At 41.7% G+C, this 21747-nt stretch overlaps 1 protein-coding gene across 1 annotated transcript in view; it reads left to right on the top strand.

Moving 5' to 3' along the window:
* snd1 (staphylococcal nuclease and tudor domain containing 1) overlaps positions 1-21747 on the top strand; it is a 107949-nt gene that overhangs the window by 515 nt on the left and 85687 nt on the right. The window contains exons 2-11 of the mRNA XM_061667360.1: positions 566-715; positions 2274-2394; positions 2715-2796; positions 3754-3914; positions 4774-4865; positions 5193-5351; positions 5447-5553; positions 6118-6208; positions 11473-11577; positions 18047-18148. Coding sequence (XP_061523344.1) covers positions 566-715; positions 2274-2394; positions 2715-2796; positions 3754-3914; positions 4774-4865; positions 5193-5351; positions 5447-5553; positions 6118-6208; positions 11473-11577; positions 18047-18148 — 1170 coding nt within the window. The remainder of the gene's footprint in view (positions 1-565; positions 716-2273; positions 2395-2714; positions 2797-3753; positions 3915-4773; positions 4866-5192; positions 5352-5446; positions 5554-6117; positions 6209-11472; positions 11578-18046; positions 18149-21747) is intronic.

The raw sequence follows: 21747 nt of genomic DNA, 5'->3' as shown, positions 1-21747 counted from the left end.
ATTTTAAAAGCAAAAACAAAACAAAAAAGCGAACTTGTTGCATGCTCGTCGCCACAGCCGCGACCGATGTGAGGTTTCCAAGCTAACTGGTGGCTAGCTCGGGGCGAGTAGGGGGGCTGAAGCCGTCGGAGAGTTGACTGGAACGACTGACGGTGAACTTTGGAATTGTCTTAACAAGTTGGCCACGTTAGTTGTCTAAAAGCTAAGCGGTCGACTGTTTTTTAATCATTCTTTTGCTCGTATTTTGATAAAGTGCTGTTTTTGTCGGTGAACACTACTTGGTTAGTGTGTTCGAACCCTACCAGTTGCCCCCCCCCCACTAGATTGACACGTCGCTCCTGTTTTCAACCCCCCCCCCCCCCCATCACCATCATGCACTTTACGAGCACTTGCATTTTCTTTTTTTTTTTGTGTGCCGCTAAAAGCTCTGCTGATGGTCAGAATTGTCGTCATGGCAACGGTCCGGAATTACCAGCTCTGTCTCCATCTTCTCTCTTCACTGTCTTACTATTATATGACCATTGTTATTCAAGTGGTTGTTATTGTTTTTGTGTTTTTCCTCCAGGTCCTGTCCGGGTGCGCCATCATCGTGCGCGGTCAGCCTCGCGGCGGCCCGCCACCGGAGCGTCAAATCAACCTCAGCAACATCCGAGCCGGCGCCTTGGCCCGGCGAGCCGCCCAGAGCCAGCCCGACACCAAGGACACCCCCGACGAGGTGTGGTGTTGTTGTTGTTGTTGTGCGTGCGTGTGTTTGTTTATGTATGTTAAAATCACAATTTTGTTCGGGGTATGGCGGCTAATGTTTGCAGGAGGAATTGAAGCCGCGGTGGTTGTCTGTTCAACTAATTGCAGTCAACCACGGCAGTTGACTTCCCAGTTCTTTTCTCTTCAAAGCAATTATTCCCAGTGTCAAATTGCCGCCCGACGTTGGAAAACCTTAAAGAACTGTTGACAACTAATATTTTGAAGTTAAGCACGGATAGCAAAACTACAATAAAATAAAACCATTTTGTGATACAACTACAAGGAAGTGAAAAAAATGACGAACAAAAATAAAAGTAAGTGAAACTACTGTACAGTAAAACTAAAGTAAAGCAAAACCGCTGTTTGATACTGGAAGACTATAATAAAACTATAACTAAAACTACAACTATAATAAAGTAAAACTGTTGTAGACTACATGTAAAATCTACTCCATAACACAAATTTAATTAAGTAGAAGAGTACTAATAAAGTAAAATAAAGTACAAAATAATAAAATGATATAACATAAAACTAAAATGAGCAAACTATTTAATATTAAATATGAACTCTGTCGTATAAAACTAAAAGTAGAAACTTGATCATAAAACTAAAATGAAGTGAAAGAATATGAAGTGAATATAATAAAGCTACATGATAAATCTAAAATCTACTTTATAATAATACCAAAATTAAGTAACAACACTAAAATGTAAATATTAAAGCAAAATTTCTGTGTAATTGTTGGATTTATCTTGCCCAACATTATAAAAAATAGACACAAAAGGAATGAAGACGCTGGTTTCTTTTTCTCATGAGGAGGGCGGATGGGAGATTGTTCAGATTACAGCCTCTCAACACGCTCTAAACAATCTCTCCCGTCGCTCCTGCATTTATTTGAAAATAGGGAGGTTTCTAAGTTTACAAGACACAACACACTAAGGGGAGGGTTTCAAGGTGAAAACATGGCACCAACACCTGACACGTCCTTCTCTCAGATGATTCCTGCTGAGTCGTCATCTTGAAGGCGAGACATCTTTCTTTCTAAAAATTGTCCATAATACTAATGCAAGCTAAGCAAATAAATGATAACTTCTACAATATATCCAACAGTAATAAAACTCAAATTAAGTATGGACATTAGAACAAAATGGGAAAAAAAAAAATTTCTGCATGAAAAAACAGTCAAACTACTCAATAATTAAACCAAAAAGAAGTACAAGACCCAATAATACAAATAAATGAAAACCACTTTGAACTAAAACAAATTACTGAACCATGTTACAATTAAACGGAATTTAAGTAATACTACTCACCCTTTGATTGTGAAATAAAAAAAAAAGAAAAACAAACTATCAGGGCCATTTGTTGGCTCCTCTTAGCCGCTACTCGCTCAGCTACCTGTTCGTTACTTTGGCATCTGCATGGTATATTATATAATACATGCGTATAATTTAAATTGTACTGAGCAGTCGGACACGTTCCATTTCACGTTTGTGGTATCATCCGACTTTTTTATTTCCTGTCCCTAGCCGTGGGCCTTTCAAACCAGAGAGTTCCTGCGGAAGAAGCTGATTGGTAAAGAGGTGTGCTTCACCGTGGAGATCAAGACCCCCCAGGGCCGTGAGTACGGCATGGTCTACCTGGGAAAAGGTCAGTACGCTCGCTGTGTTTCTGGCAAAAACGGGTACGACCACTTGCTCGAAACTGGACAGCGCCACCACCGAACGAACAGGAGAGTGACAGTCGCTGATGCGCTTTCAGCTTTGTTGAACGGGACAAACTGTCAAACACACAAATACAAAATGAAAACACTCACAAGGGGCATTGAGGAAACAGTTTGAACATTTACACTGCGCTTAAATATAGAAAAATAATAATAAAATAAATCTGAATGTTTTCAATATTCATATTTGAGTATACAGTGATATTTGGACATTCTACTTAACTTTGTCTTTTTCTCTCTTGTGTAGACACAACAGGCGAGAACATCGCAGAGTCGCTGGTGAAAGAGGGCCTCGCCACGGTACGGCGGGAAGGAATCCGAGGCAACAAGTAAGACGTTTCTACTAGTTGAGCTCATGAAAGTACTATAAAGAGAACCTATAGTACTTTTTATTTTGGGACGTTGCGTAACCACTGGCAACACCGGCTTCTCTGGTTTGTAATTAGCGCGTTCTGGCCCCGCAATCGCAGGTAGCAGACAGTAGAAGCACGCCGTGCGCCCGTGTGACATAAAAAAATCAGTCAAGTGGTCGACATACGACAAATGCTGCCTTTGTGGAAAAACGATGCAGTTGCGATTGAGGGTAGTACCACTAGGGTCCACATGGTGGCAGCAGTGCGCTGTCGTTCAAAGCTAATTGCCTTTATTCCCTCCTCAAATAGACCTTCAGTCACGTGACCTTTGACTAAACACACAAAAACACTTACTTAGTTTCCCCCCAGTGCCTCCACGAGCCATTATCCAGTGTGACTTTGTCCACAAATGGTGATGGGAGGATAATTAACATTAGGACAATGGCTTTGGATGGTGGAGGCAGACGTGTTTACAAGATGACTGCCATTTGGGAGGAAGCGGTTACTGGTCGTTTTGGATTTTGGTGCACCCTGTACATGTAAACGGTCCATTTTTGGTATTGAGATTAGCAACACGATTGAGGGAACATATTAGGAATGCCCGGAGAAAACCCAGCCAGGCACAGGGAGAACAGGCAAACTCCACACAGGCGGGGCTGGGATTTGAACCCCGGTCCCCAGAACTGTGAGGCAGATGCGCTAACCAGTCGACCACTATGCCGGCTTATTTGGTTTTATTCATTTATTTTTTCCCATTTTATTTTTATCGTATTCTATAAATAGTTGTAATTTTAATGAATTGCACATGTGTATGTATGCTTTTATTCTGTGCGTGACATGTAATAATTATGTTGCCAATCCCTCACACTGTGGCTGTAATGTATTGAGAGTGCCACACACGACGTCACACTAATTGCATGTTTCTTCTTCCAGTCCGGACCAGGCCAGACTGTGCGAGACGGAGGACCAGGCCAAAGCGTCCAAGAAGGGCATGTGGAGCGAAGGCGGTGGCGCGCACACCATCCGTGACCTCAAGTACACCATCGAGAACCCGCGCAACTTTGTGGACTCCCTGCACCAGAAGCCCGTCAACGGTATACAAAGCAGCACCCCGACATTTTCTCGGGTTGTGCGACTCAGAAGATGCGCTTTAGGGAGGAGGGGGTGTCACGTAATGGCGCCTGCTCGATCAACCTTCAGAGGTGTAAAGTGGCGCTCAGTGCTGTTAACAGCTGCTCAGCTCATTTCACCGGCCTGCAAGCCGGCCAGCTAAAGAGCAAGAAAAGGGCCTCTTCGTTGCCTTTTGAATTTTTCCTCACAAAGATGGTCCTCCAAATGTTGATGTGCCGTTTAAGAGCAAAATGACTTTCACATAGGTTTCTCTCATCCTGCAAGCTTTTTTTAATGCATGCCAACATGAGGCTGTGTGTGTGTGTGTGTGTGTGTGTGTGTATAGTGAATGTCTTGGTTGTATTTTTTTATTTTAATTATTGCTTTTATTATTTTATATTTTACATGAACATATTTAAATTCAGTTTTTTTTTAAATATTTCATATTTTTTTAAAGTGATATTCTGTTTTTATCAAATGTATAAAAAGTTAAATACAACTGAATTGTACCAAAACAGTGATTCTTTGGTGTACCTCAAGAGCGAGCCTGCTCACTACTTTGAGAATCATGACCTAATAAATTCTAGGTATTACATTTTAATGTTGTTTTTATCAACCTAATATGTTAATTAAAAAAAAAAAAGTATTATTTATTTTGTATTTTCTAACTTATTTTTAAGCAGTTGTAATATATTTTAAAATCAAGTTATATACCTTCTATTTTATTAGATCCAATTTATATTTATTGTGAATTCTGATTATTTTCTTAATAAAATGTCATTTAAAAAAACCTAAATTATAAAGACAAGTTATAACCCTCACACTGTCCTTTCCCCCCGTCAGCCATCATCGAGCACGTGCGTGACGGCAGCGTTGTGCGTGCCCTGCTGCTGCCCGACTACTACCTGGTCACGGTCATGCTGTCTGGAATCAAGGTAACTTCACTGAAAAAAAACTGCTAGTTACATTTATTATAAAAAAACAAAACAATAAAAAGAGTAGCTGTACAATTCTGTTCCATGTTTGTCTCGCTTCTGCTGCCATGTTATATCCACTCAGCAGCGTTCCCCATCAATCTCTATTTTTTTTTTTTTTTTTTTACAAAACTGCGACCACAAAACAACTTGAAGATATGATGTTACTTTACTGGCTCGCCGCTGAAAGGGCGTGTCGTCGTTTGTATCCCAACATCCAATGACAGTGAGGAGCGCTAAAAAGACTGGCGTAGCAAATTAAAAAAACGTTTCTTCTGGGCCTCGCAGTGTCCCACGTTCAAGCGGGAAGCAGATGGCACAGAGTCGCCGGAGTCTTTCGCCGCCGAGGCCAAGTTCTTCACAGAGTCCCGGCTGCTACAGCGTGACGTGCAGATCATCCTGGAGAGTTGCCCCAACCAGGTCATCCTGGGAACCATCATGCACCCGGTAAGCGATGAGGACAGTTAGTGTGGCGCGTACGTGGTGGTGCCAAGTTTTCTGATCCATTCACACTCATTCTGCTGTCTTTTTTCCCCCCGCAGAACGGCAATATCACCGAACTGCTGCTTAAGGAAGGCTTTGCCCGTTGCGTGGACTGGTCCATGGCCGTCTACACACAGGGTGCCGAGAAACTTCGAGCTGCTGAACGGTACTAAAACACATTTTTTTAAGGCACTTTGTGAAAGATTCTAAGGGTGTATTTGGGACTAATGTTAACTTATTCACTGGTGGGGATATTTTTATTCGACTGTTTATGACACTCCCATATTATTTATTATCTAATACCTTTTTCAATGCATATGTGTGGAAGAGGGCCTTGCCCAGGTTTTCTGTAAAATTCTAATTTGTAAACCATTGTAATGACTAACAAACCCCTGTAGATGGCAGCATTGCTTTGTATTTGAGATCAGCACAGCTTTTGAGTAGAAGATTTGACGGCAAATCTCGGCTTGTCATGTCGATTATGAGGGAAAGAAATGCTGAGACGGAAGCTGGACCTCGCACTCAAACGGACTATTCTTTTGTTTACTTCGCTGCGTATATGGTCTCAGAACACAATATATAATATAATATATTTTGAGCTGCTCTAAAACGGCTGGCAGTGAATGGCATGACAAGCAGTCATCAGGTTCAGTGCAGTTCTCCATTAACTGAGCATTTCCAGCCATTTACTTCATGTCCACTGTCTTACATGCTTCTGTTGTGTGTCCAGATCTGCTAAAGAGCGTAAAGTACGCATCTGGAAGGACTACGTGGCACCCACAGCCAATTTGGACCAGAAGGACAGACAGTTTGTGGCCAAGGTGAGGCGTTTAGTATTTATTCGCCGTCGGCTGGAATACTCGCATCTTCAGAACCGCTACTTTAAAAACAAAAAAAAATGTCATCTTGCTTGAGCCACCAAACACTGCATCGTTACAGTTGGGATATTGATGTTGTGCACCAACATCAACACAGCACCTCCCCATAATCATGTTAAATCACTACTTTAAAAAAAATAAATTTAAAAATCCAGCCGTGCCCCTAAAAGTCTGTACATGTGGCGATTTAAAGCTGAAGACTGTGGAAATATAATCTTCCCAATTTCTTGTTTTAAAGGTCTAGGAGCCATGAGTGATGCAATTAAAAAAAAAAAAAAAGATGAACTGACTAGACAGCTTAATGGGGGGAAATTAATCTGCACACAAATTTATGTCCATGGCTGTTGGGCTTCCTTCTGCTCTTCATTTTTAACAAAAGAGGCCCACTCAAATGTATCCAATCAAACTATTCACTTGCTTCACTCTGTGCTTGGACCAGAGACACGAGAGGTTGAGGCCTTGAAGTTTGCGTTCCTCTCACTTCCGCATCCTGTCCTAAAATCTGAAGCTGCAGAAGCAGCGCCCTGTTTCAAACTGGAGCCTTGATACCTTTTAGAACCGACACGAAGGTAAAACTGAATAAAAGCCGACCCCCATTTTGTACCCTGACACTTCTCCTTGTCTCCCAATAAACAAAGCTTGACGGGCACCTTGAAAAAGGGTCCCTCGTCCAATTAGGCCCCAAATTGCTGGCTCATGCTGCTAAAAGCCAGGCACATATTAGCTTTGGAGGTTATTGGCCGGGGCCTTGGAGGGGGAGACGAAAGTGTCCTCAATGCAGAGTACACACCTTCATACTTGTCAGCACATATCAGCTTAAATGGAGTCAGATGGACAGTATGGTCTGTGTAAAATAATATATACATTTCCACATCGTCTCAGTCCCATTACTGCCTTCACTGGATTAATTTTCCTGAAGCAACAGAGTAGAAAAATATTAAACATCCCCAGAGTTCTCCCTCCAGACTTTTTTTAACTATCCTGATTAAATTCACGGGTTGCCTGAGGCTTACATAAAAGCTGGCGATCAAGGGAGCTGGCTTAATGGATGCACACAAAAAGAGGTAGAATGATCTCAGATCTCACAAAAAGAGAGGCTGGGATTTGTTTGGCGGCAGGAAAAGAAATGGGGAAAAGCTGTTCAGCTCGGCATTGGTATGGTTTGGATTGGGATGCTTAAAAAAAATTTAAAAAAAAGAATAAAAAAAGCGCTCATCTGGTTTGTGTTTGTAGCGGGCAGGGATATGAACGGGATGCTACATAAATAGCAATACTGAAGAAATTGTTGATTGAGTGATTGTTTTTGTTTATTTTTGTCAAATTATTTTTTAATTTATTGTAACATTTGGTTAAATCATTCATCCAATCATTTTTAGTACGGCTTATCCTCACTAAGGCGCTGGAGCCTATCCCAGCTGACTCTGAGTAAGAGGCGGGGTACACCCTGAACTTAATAGTCATTAAAAAAAATATATATATATATATATAAATATGCGCCATCTGTCCCTGGTGCACGTCGATCCTTCTTCCCGTCCATCCGTCCATCTCTGTCCCATGTACTTTTCACTCCCTATTACCTGACTAATGGTTAGACAGCGTGGCGGGCCAGAGAAGGTCCCATCCCCACAAGTCAATCCTGCTGACGCCTCTTCATTTTCATTTTTTTATTTGGGTCTGGATGTAGGCCATGTCCCGATAGTCCTACCCTCCTCGCCCCAGTAAAAGGAAGAAGAAAAAAATAATAATTTAAGGTGATAGAGTGAAAATGATGTGGCGTAAAAGCCTTTTTACTTACCTTTCATAGCTGGGGAGACTACACCTCCCTCATTTTGCTCCCCCATAGCATTTATTTATTTATTTATTTTAACAGGCAATGTTACAAATATAGCATTTTAGCGAGTATAAGAAGATGGAAGAATACAGTAAAACTGCTCACCCACACACACAGATATCTACTTAAATAGAATGTAAAATATTAAACAGTACATTCATCGTGATTACTTCATTGCAGCTCACTCTGGTGTGTGTGACTTGGCCACCTGGTGGCAGTATAAGTCATGTCGACACTTAGGAAGAACAGTTTCACAACTACTGTAAGTGACTCAGGAAGGTGTTCTAGTATTAGTAATTTTTCATAGAGGATGAAGAAAATGTGCCTTTGTTTTGTCGGTCTACATATGTTGCTCTACTGTTTGTTTTGTCCTGTTCATCTGTTAGGTCAAGCAGAATGGAAAATCTGTATCCCTTTTCTGCCGAAACAGTTTTACTGTGTCACAGTGGAATTCAGCTAGCAGACTTTAGGGTTATTTTGACAGTAAACCTCAACTGGGAGTGGCATTAAATAGCCTGAATGGTCAAAATTCTGCATGCGAGTCAAAGCAAAAAAATATATAAATAAATCGTCTTAACGACTTCTTGTTTCTTGAAAAACTCGAGGCACAACTGTACAAGTAAATACAACTAAAATAAAGTAAAACATGCCTTTTGTTTTTAGCTGTCTCTCAAACTGGAGCAGCAACTTGGTGAAAAGGTTCCCGCAAAATTAGCGCCACCTGTCACGGCATTCCCACTATTTACTTGCCACATTTTTCTGTGATGCTGCAGGCTAAAAAAAAAAAAACATACCGCTTGTTTATCTGAGGCAGAATAAACTCTTTTTGTATTTTTTTTCTGTGACAAGTCACCTCTCAGGGCAGTTTTTATGGAAATGCTGCCATAGATGAGTAAGTCTCGCGTCCCCTAATCCCCCCCCCACCCTGCCCTGTGGGTTAAAAGCACCTTCTCACTGCGCTGTGACAGATCTTAGTCACTGCAGATGTCTTACACGGCAACGAACAGAGGGTGGCAGTAGATTGCCACCTGTGGAAACCTCACGACTGGGACCATGAGTCACACCAAGTCTACTGCCCCCCCACCCACCCCCCTCATCTTTGTCATATCAGATGACATGGCTCCATCCTCCATCTTTGCTCCAGCTATTCCGGGCGTTGATCTATCTCACCGCTACCACCCCTCCTTTCCCAATTAGCTGCTAAATGCCTTATTTACGTGTGCGGGCCGCACAGTGACCTTGTGTCGGCATGTGACGCATTACCGGCTAGTGGGCCCGGTCTAATTCCTGCTCCCAGCTGGCTGTTGGCCTTGTTTATGTGAGGGGAAAATGAGCCTCCTGTTGAGCCTGCGTTTGTGTTTTAAAATTTTCCAGGCATACACACACAAACGCACAAATACACACTCCGACACCGTTTTTTTTTCATACCCAAGTCATTATCACCACAAGGTGCCTTTGAGATGTCACGGAAAAAAGTTGAGATTTTTCCATAATTGAGTTTACCAACATATTCATTGACGCTGTTGGAAATGCATATTGGTCAAGCTCCCACATTTGTTTTTCAAAATTAACTGCAAGTCGACAATGTACATGCAAACAGCAAAATATGTAAGCTTGCCGACAGAGTGGACAACGAAGGGGTGGACATTTTTGGCTAATGTTAGCATTTTATGAGCACATTGTGGACATTCAGTTAGCAAGCTGACTATGTACTGTTGAACAAATATTTATTTTGCGTTTTTATTAAATACATTTTTTTCAGGTGATATTTCACTATGACAGAGTGGACATGTTAAGCTTGACAACATCCAACTAAACACATAATGTAATGAAAATTAGGAACATAACTGTAAATATTTATTCTCCAATTATTCACTGTTTCAGCCTCCATTAAATGACAAAATGAAAGTTGTAATGTCACTGAAGGGTTTCTTCAAGGTGCCTGTTACCCATAATGACAGGTTGGACAGCAATTTAAAAATGTTCAAGGTGATTATGAAAACGGGTTATACATGGTCAAAATAACTTATTTGTCAAATAACTTGAAGACAAAAAGGATTAGTAACATAAAGCCTCTTATTTCACACACTGTTAGCAGAGACATGGCAAAATCACATACATCCAATAAAAAATGGTGTAAAATGAAGGAAATGCATTTTTAAGAGACTTTTATCATTGTACTCTGTGTGTGCAAATTTCTGGCCACTCACATAATAAGAACTCAAAGTTTGGTTGTTCTGCTACATTTTATTGTTGATGGCGTGATTCTTGATGAGGACACCAAAGGCACTTTATAGTAATGTTGACCCACCTGCCTGTAAACGTACTGTAAGCATCACGTGGTTAATTCCTCCATTTTTGGGCGCCATCTCTGTCACGGGTAACCCCTTTCTGTCTTTTCTTTTTTTCATAGAACTCCCAGTTTTTACTCCCCACTTCTTTGGTATTCATGACTTTAAATGATGACTTTTCATCTCAGGAGATTTGCATAATTTTCCCCGGGAGACTCGTGTGACTCAAGTTATTTGGTCGCCGGGCGTCACAGTCCCCGTGTGGCGTGTTATGCTAATGTGGTGCGCTAGTAGTAAGATAGATAGTAATATATATATATAATATTTTTCAACAACGTAGTCGCCCGTTTACAAAGTGTAACAATGGAGCCAATTTGTATTTTAATTGAGTTGGGGAGCGAGCCATGCTAAGGAGTTAGCCTCTCAAGCTACGCCCTGACATGTTTGCGTTGGGTTAGTTGTTTCAAGTGTATTAATAAGTTTGACGTGCTGCCAAAAGCGTATCACTAGCTATAACGTCTGTGAGCCAGAGGCTCAGCCTCACTGTGTTTGTTTACAGAGTAGCGTGTGGCCAGCGCATATGAGACAGTTACACTTCCTGTCCCAGTTCCATGTTGAATATGAATACGAATACATTAGACCTCATTTGCATGTGCACAAAAGGCCAAAACATGTCATAATCTACGTATTCAAACATTATTTCAAAATTGGCCATCCTGGAACATGATTGCAATCAGGCTGTAAGTCCTCCTCTCTGCTCTCCTAACACAAGATTGACAAGCCAATGACTTATTTCAGGAGGCAACACAATCAGATCGGCAATCGTGTCCTTCGCTAAACTCACGGATATTTCCGTGAATTATGGCTGTCCGCTTGGGGTTACGACAGCAATGTAACGCTCTGCCAGCCAATCTCCTGACAGCTTGTTTGTGTTTTAAATCTTTCGTCTTCTCCCCGGATCGTGCAACATCTTCACTTCGTCCTTCAAACCTCGGCGACTTGGTGATTCGGTCCCATACCCACCCCTCCCAAATCACTTCCTGCGTTTTATTTGAATGCTCTTCCTTATTCTGTGCCCTTCGCAGGTGATGCAGGTGGTCAACGCCGATGCAATGGTGGTCAAGCTGAACTCAGGCGAGTACAAGACCATCCACCTGTCCAGCATCCGGCCCCCCAGGATCGAGGGCGAGGTACGGGAAATCACACAACAAACACACACAAAATACAGTGCAAACGTTGTCTTACTATGGCCAGCAGACTTTAATTTTATTCTTGATTTTTATAACTGTTAGAATATTTTTCAATCTTGTTGTGTTGCAGGTTAAATTGACCTTTACGTTTACAATTCAGAATTTTTTTTTTTAAATAAAAAAAAAATGGTGTTCTTTTCTTTTAATGACATTTATTTGAAAGTACAGTGGCTGCTGCCTTTATTAATTCGTTTCGTGACCATGCTTGAAACTCAAAACAGTCCTATCGCAAATCATCTTTCCCCACTGAAATGAATGGAAATACCAATAATCCGTTCCAGCCCACAAAAAAAAAAGTTTTGTAATGTTATAATTAAAAAACAAAAAAGCAATCACTCATGTCATACTTTATAAAAACATGCAACAATGACATAATTAAATAGAATATAAAGAATCCAAAAGTGTTTGCTCCGTTTTTTACTTCAGTTCATTGGAAATAGTGCTGCTGCTCCTGGTGTCTGCGCCTTGGGCACCTGCTGGCAGTATAGTACAGATATGTGGTCATAGATGAGTCAGTCAAAACTCAGTAAGCCACAGTAATATTAGTTGTTCCTTGCCGAGGATCAACTGTCAAGGCACCACTGTATATATATTTTTTTAATTAATATTTGCTTTTATGACTGAACAAACATGAACATTTGCTACACCACAGAAACAAATGAGACTCATAACAGGAGGGTTAATGGTGAGTGTTATATGCGTCCTGACAACCTTGTCAAAATGACCGTGGGAACTCTCCGTGACCACTCGGAGGGGCCCCCCCCCCCTCCCCCCAAGACGCTGCTGGCACACGCCCAGTGTTTGCAGCATTGCAGAGAGCGAGGCGAAGCGAATTTTAAGATTAAAACTACACACACGCACTATACACACACTGCTTGGTTACCTCGCATGGCAACCTGCTCTGTCGTATCTAGGCTGCACTGGCTAAAAAAACCAAAAACACATTAAATGTGTCAATAAAAAGGCCAGCAAAAAATATATATATATTGAAATGTCTCCTGCCAATAAAAGCAACAATAGTGTGGGTTTATTTGTTATTTGTGCACTGCCTGTCTGCAAATGAAAGCCTTTTCAGTAAGTCACCACATTGCATCTTATATTACAGACTCTGACAAGACCTTTTTTGTTAGTTAGACACGTTGCTGATACCCTTCTTGAGTTACCGTGGAACTTCCAAAAGTGGCCCCGATAACTCAGTGTGGAAGAAGTAAAGTATCATCTTGTGAGATAAAACAACGGCTTTGGAGGTTCCACTGTCGAGATGGCTGCCTCTCCTCTTCCTCGTTGAAGCAAGGTTCGGGAGCAAATTTTCTGTTGCTCGAGGGCGGTCGTTGTAATGGTTGGCGACATTTTTTATTTTAATTTTTTTCCCCTCCTGTGAAATTGTTCATTGGCATCCTGCACGCTGAGCTTAGTTAGCAACGACCGCCCGCCTGCCGTCCGGCTGGCTCGGCTTGTCGTCGCCATGGCAGCAGTGCAGAGACGTGGTGATTCGCGAGCCCTCTGATGACGAGAGCAATGTGAACGCTACATGCTGTTTGCTGATATTTTATTGAAATATGTTGCATATATGTTCTTTATTCAGTTTCAAATTATCACGAGTAACCATTACAAGCGCCGTCATGATCTGAAAGCGTGGTATACTCGCAAAAGTCAACACTTGTCTGGCCCCTTAGCCTCGTTTACCGCTGCGCAGACGGACGCTCGCCTGCGGGGCAGAGTTGAGCGAGAGGTCGCAGCAGGTGCGTTTCTCAGCCGGGCAGCCGCTCGACCCGTTTGACTCATGACGGCGATATTTCCATCCAAGGAAATTGAAGCAGGCAACGTACTGTACTTGTCGTGCGATTGCACCTCTCGTTCATTTCATCATAACCGCCACGTTGCACAATAGAGAAAAACAGAATGACTAGAAATAGACACGTTCTGTCAAGCACTGGCAATGTACGGTAAGTGTCATAGAATCTTAATCCGTGATTCCTAAGTGTTTCTGTGAGAGGTGTGCTTTAGGAAGTTATCAAACTTCACTTAATTTGGCCGAAAATTATTTATTCATTAGAAATAATATAAATTTGTTCATCTATCTATGCCAGCGGCATATAGTAACAGGCAAATTTTCTTCCACTAGGTGGGAAAAAGGCACATATTGATCTGTATATACTTTGTGATATTTTTGTTTGCGGTGTCTTGAGATTGTTCAAATGTAAAATATGTGCCTTGGCTCAATAAACGTTTGGAAACACTGATCGAAATGACAACTGCCACTGTGCACAATAGAAGTGAACTAACTAACAGAACTAGCTCACAGAACTAACGGCTATTAGAAAGCTGCAGTTGTGTATTTACATTCAAACTTCAGCTTTCAGCCAATGCGAGTGACATCATGCACACTGTGAAAGGAATGCTTTTATATTTCAATGGAAAAAAAAAACATTATATTTATTGTTTTATGTTGGAGCTCAGCAGCTTTTTTTTCAGTGCGCTATAAATAAAATTGTGAAATAATCCGCAGTCAAGTCGTTGGCATGTTCGTTCATGCCAATTATCAACAGCACGACTAGAAACAACAGTCGAAAAAGCCCAAACGTATGCTCGAGCAGATGTGCGCATGAGAAATGTACATGCAATATGACTAATGTCATGGCTCTTGATAACCGCCATATTGCACAATAGACATAAACATACAGTCGCTCATATTTTACTCGCACCATCGATGACTTAGCATGTTAACGAAGACATTTTTCGTTTATCAACAGTTTGCTTTAGTGGAGGTCCGCGCTCTGCTAATTCCTTTCTGTAAACGTCTGAGCGTTCCGCAAGCATGGTTGTGTGTTTTGTGTACTTTAACGGGGTTAGCGAGGCCAAACGCTATGTTCGCAGTGCACTGATGAAGTCTGACAGCCCCTCCGACCTCGCCTATTGCTTCCTTTTAACAGCCCCCCCATCCCACCACCACTACCACCACCTTCTCCTCCACCCTCCATCCTGTGATGATTACATTAATTGTTATGAGACTAGCACATGGCTGATGTTTCCTTTCACTATTACTGCACTGGTGCAGTCCTTTCCAGCTCGGCAGCTGGGAGTTTTTTTGTCCTCTGCTTCGTCACTCTTTTGTCTTTTTCCTCTTTTATTTTTTAGGATTTTTGCTTGTAGCAGCAGAGTAAAAAAAGAGTAAAGAGGGACGTCAGTGCTACACAAGTGACTCATTGTGAGCTCGTGCCCACTCGCTTGCATGCAGGGTTTTTTAGTACCCATGAGCTTTTTAAGTAGGGTTAAGGATGTAGTGCATCATTGTATAGCGCTCACATTCTACCAACCAGTCCAAACCCTCGTAGTTCTTTACAACTGTATCTCTTCTAGACCTCCACCAAGGCTTAAACAATGACATATCACCTGAAAACAGGGTCTCCACCTATCCCTAATCTCAAACAAAGACCTCAATTAGCCTTTAAGATGCACTTTATCCTTTCAAAAGTGCCACATTTTTGTCCAATTGACTTGAAAATAACAGAAACATTTTGAGTGCACGTGAGGTAGTTTGTATTAATTAAATGACTCGAAATTACAGCAACATGGCTTTATGTGTATTTTATAGATTATATAAACAAATATCAGCTCACACTGTCTTTGGGTTTTGGCACATATTGCCACATTTAAAGAAGGGGAAGTCTTAAATGTGATCAAATTGTTGGCCTTTAAAAAAACTCTTGAACAGTATACAGATTGGAGGTAGAATTATCCCAACATTGTTAAATGTGACTTTCATATTTCAATTAATTTCAGTCTGGATCAAATCTGAGTGTAGCCATGCAGAAAAACATACAAGTCTAACTCAAATTGACTTATTTTTCATTATTTTTTAATATTTAATGGATTAATGCCTAAATTCCCATGGGAATATGCTTGGATAATAAACAAAAAAAATAAAATAAATCCATACCAGTCAAAATCTCCTTTGCAGATGTAATGACAGACCATGCAGTACTTCGGTTCTGGATAATGAAACTCAAAGCTACTAAACCAATTTAACATGCGTGCTTTAGTTCTATTTTTGCCCCATTTCCCCTTCCACACTTCCGTCCCTCCGAATCCAAGCATCCTGGCACGACATGTGTGCGCCCACAGCGCACCCTCAGCCTGGCGTGACATGTCTTGACCCCTTAATTTTGGACGATGATGACACGGGAAGGGGGAAGAAGGGGGGCTGCCCAAGACTTGAGTCACTGGTGCACAATTTTTTTTCTTGTTGTTTCCCCTCCATTGCCACTGCATGTTAGCATTAACTGAAAATGCAGTGCTTGTTTATGGGCGAGACACTTCACATGTGTTTTGATGTTGTCATCTATGCTGTCCTCATGTTCTCTTGCACCCTTCCCAAAAGCAGCAAAAGGTGTGAAATTTTGCTGCATCCTTTGTTTGGCAAGCAATAGTCCCATCTAGTTGACAAGTCTTAAAGTTTCAATCCAATAGTCCATATTGCAAACTTAACTTCAAATATTAGGTTGTTGTTTTTTTTTAAGATAAATGTGGGATCCAAGAAGGTTTTTCAGTGGGATTTAGTTTTATTTGTGGAGCTTATTGGAAAATTCTACCTATATCCATTCAATGCAGCCAAAATGGCTTGAAGATTAACAAACCGAATGGCAAAAAAAAAATAGTCCAAAATGTGCAAAAACATGTGGATTATTCTCCCGACGTCAATCCTTCCTGAGTCATGCCTTCCCCTTTGACGTTCACAAAGCTTGCGCGCATTCTCAGCCAAAGCATCCAGCCAGCGTCATGCCTCTCCACGGGAGTCAAAGACCATTCCTGAGCAGTGACTGCTAATTTGGGACGAAGGGAATTTACCCCAAATAGAACGAGAGCTTCCCCCGCAGGACAGCCAGCGCAAACTGCTGTCACTGGGTCACGCTTTGAGACACACAAGCCATGACGCCGCCCCTGCCGCTGCCGCCCTCCCGCGCGCCCCTGCCAGCCTTCCCTCTCCTTCCCCAGGCAGCATTAGCGCAGTTTGTGGGTGATGGGCTCAGACTTTGTCTTGTCACGGTAATTTTACCACGCCACCGTTGTCACTTGTATCTCCTGTCTCTGCTCGCTGTCAGAGGCAGCAAGGATTGTGGCTTTTTTTTTTTTTTTTTTGATTGGGCGGGGGGGTTAAATGTCTTGGGTGAAGCAGCATGTGGCTCATTGGACAAGATTGTCTTTCCTGCTCTGCTCCAAGTATGCGTTTGAGATCACAAGAAAGCTTCTGTTTTTGCTTAACACCAGCTGAAGTCATACTGCTCCATACTACTTCTCCCCTCTTTACTGTAATGCATTAACTCAAAACATAATGGGCCTAAACAAATGTCAATCATTACAGCAGTGCCACTGATTGGTTGTGCACATATTGCCTGATAATATATTTAATTTTAGTTGTGGAATTAACTTTTTTTTAGCTGAAAACGGTTAATAATGTTTTGATTTTTTAGCATCTCATTTGTAGTTTTATTGTATAAATCAATAAATATCAAAACAAAGTAAATGGGGAATAATATGGCAAATAAGCAGACTACTTGAATGAAGACATCTTTATCCACGCGGTCTCTCTCTCTCGCTCGCTCGTCTCATTTTCATGTCTTCTGTCTCCAACTCCCACCCTTTTGCGCACCGCTCGCCATTAACCTTCTAAAAGATGGAGAAGTGCTACCTTTTGTCATCCCCCACCACCCCGCCCCTCTCTGGCTCCCTGCGCCTCATTGGCTTAGAGTGCTGACATTTACAGCCCTCGGTGACACGGTAGCCTTTGCGCCGCGAAACAGCTTATTAGAAGAAGATATTGGAAGATAACCAGACAAGAAGTTACAAGCAAATAAACTGAGACATAGGGAAGGTTTTTAAAATCCGAAGTGGGAATGTGCGTAATATTGCATACACCGTTCCCACGTGAATGAAACTGACTGAAATGAATAATTTTTCAAAGGCTTGTGTGTTCATTTGGATGATGTGTCTTTGTGAAACTAAACAATGGCAGAGTTCCTAGCCAAAAAACAGGAATTTGTCCACCAGGCGTTCATTGTGTCCTCGTTAGCTCTTGCCTTTTATTCTCCAGCTGCACTGTTGTCATTCTTTGATTATTATAGTTTTGTTATGTTTATTTTTTCTATATTTATTTTATTTTTTGTTTTATCTCTCCTCTACAAATAAAAGCACCTGTCACCGAATCCATGTGTTTGTCATGCGCACCAAACCTCGGCCTCCTTTTCAAAATGCAAATGGCTTCTATTTGTGGCGCCTGTGTCAAAGCGTGGGCGACTGTTTTGTGACAAGTTGTTGTGCGCGGCAGCGAGTGTACACGCCGCCGAGCTTATTATTTGTTCTTTTTCTTCATATTCTCTTCATTCATGACCCCTCCTCCCCCTCCATTCAGGAGAAGAACAAGGACAAAGACAAGCGATTCCGTCCACTCTACGACATCCCCTACATGTTCGAAGCCCGCGAGTTCCTCAGGAAGAAGCTCATTGGGAAAAAGGTGACTTTTTATAGCTCTTTGTAGCAGCATACATGCATGGCCTCCGAGAACTGTCAACATGCCGTACCCCCTTCAACATCTCGGCACCCTCTCCAGTCAAGTTGTAGCTTCAGACTTTGTCTCCTACCAATCAATTTCCCCCTATTTCAGCCACCAGTGTTGTCTGTAAATGTGGAATTATTACACTACTTTTAATCTGGCACACCACACAGGAGGTCACTCACGCCACAGTTTGAGAAAGCCTGTCGCTCGCAACCCAATTTGGCTTTCCCTGTCCTTTTTTCTTTTTTTAAATAGAAGACAATACATTGGCTCCAAACAGTGCTTCACAGCGTTTTCCTTTTCCAAGTCTGAAAGTCGCCATAACATGTTTGTGTAAATGGTAAGTACCCAGAGCGCAGCGGAAGCCATGGAGCTCGCCATTAGCTCGGGCGCACGCTTTTAAACAAGCAGTGTTGATTTTGACCCCCTTGTGTCTATTGATCTGCCGGGTCCATATACCTCGGGGGGCCGCCATCATTTACTCACCAGCACGCCACCGCCCCTGAAGTAAAGGGCACTTGAGTCTGCCGCATACACACCCACTGCTGTTTGAACAGCATTGCTACACCGACCGCATCGTGCTACCATTTACCTTTCCTAAACTGCCGTATTAGTTAACTTTGATCATTCATATCATATTCCATCTTCTCATCTCTTCCTTTTGTATCACCCTCATTAAAATGGAGCTGCAAGATAGCTTTGAGCATGTGAAGCAAGAACAATGATTTTTTTTTCCCGTATCCATTGTGTTGGGGGAATAATGAATGCATGTGTGGGTTGGGAATAACTAATTTGCTTTTAAAGGTGTGAAAACACAATAGAAGCTGACACTACGATGTGTCGCTCCAGTGTGCGGTGTCTACATGGATGTAAACAACACACACAAAAGCACAGCAAAAGCTCCACCCACTTCGAAAAGGCCAAAGACGAGTTCCCTTTGAGTGTCTTTTTTTTTCGAGTGTTCTTTAATTGGAGAGCGCTTCCTTTCTATATGCTGCTAAATCAATAGTTTTAAGAGCTCTGGGCACATTGGCTCATTGTCTCAGAGCCACAATAATACATGAAACTTAAAAAATGTTTTGCACGTTGTCAATTTGCACATGCCAGTGTTTTGAAGAACTTTCACAAGCATCCATTTAGAGACTCATTTTTAAAAGTTGCCGTTTTGCTCATTAAAATGCCTTTGTCGTGTAAGCTTGCAGGCAAAAATGACGTTTTTATCACTTTATATTGAAAGAAAAAGATCATTTAGAAAAGCTTACACTTTTAGGTGAGTTTGTTTTAAAAAAAGCCACTATTTTCTTTCTCTTAAACGCCATTATTGTAAAACAATGAACATTTTTCTGTTTTTATGAAGAAAAAAGCTGTCGTGTAAATGAGGCCTTATAAAAGCTGTGTATAGAAAGGAACAATAAAACAATCATTCATTTTAAAAAAAAATCCTTTTTTAAACAAAAGTAAAAAAAAAAAAAGAAGCTTTTTGAAGGTGGCAGCCTCCTCGGTGGCCTTGGCAACCAGGAAAGAATTAGTTTGGATTAAACCATCACTCGCCCGCTTTTGGGAGCGTGTTTATTTTCCAGCGTAACGACTTAACCCCCGGAGGCTTTCATGTTCATCTGCGCTACCTTGACCTACTTGGGAGTTGCGGAGGTGGGTGCAAGAGCGCACCGCTTTGCGTTTTGGGGAGTTTAGTCGACCCACTTGCTGTCACGCTGTCTCTGAAGCACTAAGCCTCATGGAGAAGAATTAGTAGACGGAGACCAGCTCTGCGTTTAATCTATTTTCATAGACAAAGATAATTAGCTTTGACCTATTCGCGTACAATGAGAGTCACCTTCCCAGGCGCAAAATCTACAATAGGCACAACGATTTGTCCAGTCACAAGGTTGACTTGGCATATTTCCCACATTCGTTGCATTACCTTTGTTAAGGTCAGAATGCAGCAATGAGAAAACAAGCTCTAAACCCTCCAGGACATTACTCGGCATTAAAGCACGAGTAGCGGCGCGCTAAAGCTCAAAGCCGCGCGGCTCGGCTTGAACGGAATAAAGCACTGCTCGCTCGCCATTGAAGCTGCTATTCATCATCCCTGTAAGGAAACCGCGGTGATTTTCATCTCTTATCAGTAACGTGTCATTTGCATATTAAATTTTCCTTTCAGCAACGTGGGGGCCAGGTTCGATTTCTGAAGATGATTTGTGTATTTTACTGACGGAAAAAAAAATCATAAAAAGCATAGCTTTATAGTATAGTGAAACCCCCAAAGTAGACCACTTGTTTTTCTGATTTCAACACACCATCCATCTATTTTCTGAGTCGGGTCGCGGGCGTGCTGGACCCTATCACAGCTGTCATCGGGCAGGAGGCGGGGTATACCCTGAACTGGTTGCCAGCCAATCGCAGGGCACATACAAACAGACAACCATTCGCACTCACAGTCACACCTACGGGCAATTTAGAGTCTCCAATTTATGCATGTTTTTGGGATGTGGGAGGAAACCATCAACACACCATCTCCCATGTAAAGTGAATTCATCATAAAAGTTATCAACTGTGTATTATTATAATATAGCTACAGAGTCCAGGGGAATTTACTTTTTCCTTAACAATTGCACCATGTTTAATAAAATAAATACACACAAATAAATACAAAAAGAGAGTATAGTATATGTGGCACCTCCAAAACATTTCCTGATAAGAACTCCGGGGGTCCATAGCAGCAAGTTGATTATGTTGCGAGGGTCAATTGCCGATTGTGTGGCAGGGAGGAGCAGACTGTATTTATCTCTCAATTATCTAATTCAGTCTCACGAGATTTGTTGACGTCGCGCAATAAATGGCATACGTATTGTCATACATTTTGAGATAAGTGCTACTTTTTAGTTAAATTATAAGCAACTGCAGTTTTCCTTCCCCTGTCATTTGTTTGTCTCGTGTGTGTGTGTGTGTGTGTGTGTATACTGTATATGATATATCCCTGTCCTCTCTGAAACGGCTGCGTTTGCATGGTGACATAATCCCCCAAAGTAGCGCTTGTTGTGTATGCCTGGGTCTCAGCCTCAGCAGCAGAAGCAGCAAAAAAAATAAATGAAAAAATGAAAGTCCAATGGAGACATTGCATTAAGCCACTTATCAGACTTGAGCACATTCAGATAATCCTGCGGGCTCAAAAGTAGCTCCTGTTATGTGCAGCTGCTCAGCGTTAGCACTGTTAACGCTACGTGTGAATATGGAGAAAGGCTGGAATTGAGAGAAATGATTTTGGGGGGAATACTTGAAGTGTAACCTCTTGTGTTTTGAGATCGATTACTTTTAACCAGAACCTACTCTTGAGATTATCACCAAATGTCATGTCAAATATGACCGTTATTGGTTTGGGTTTTCCACTCTTGCTTCCTATACTGCCGATGTTAATGAGGATGTCATTTGTCAGGATGATTAACTGAATCAAAAACACTGAATGTGACTTGTTAACGCACCAAAATGAGATTTTCTTGCCACCCGTCTTTTGTGCCTCACATTTTTTTAGCATCTATTTTTTTTCGCCCACATATCAA

Source organism: Phycodurus eques, chromosome 22 (assembly GCF_024500275.1).
Source record: "Phycodurus eques isolate BA_2022a chromosome 22, UOR_Pequ_1.1, whole genome shotgun sequence".
Classification (NCBI taxonomy): domain Eukaryota; kingdom Metazoa; phylum Chordata; class Actinopteri; order Syngnathiformes; family Syngnathidae; genus Phycodurus; species Phycodurus eques.
The sequence above is the reverse complement of the archived record's forward strand: the minus strand, read 5'-3'. Positions and strand labels throughout refer to the sequence as shown.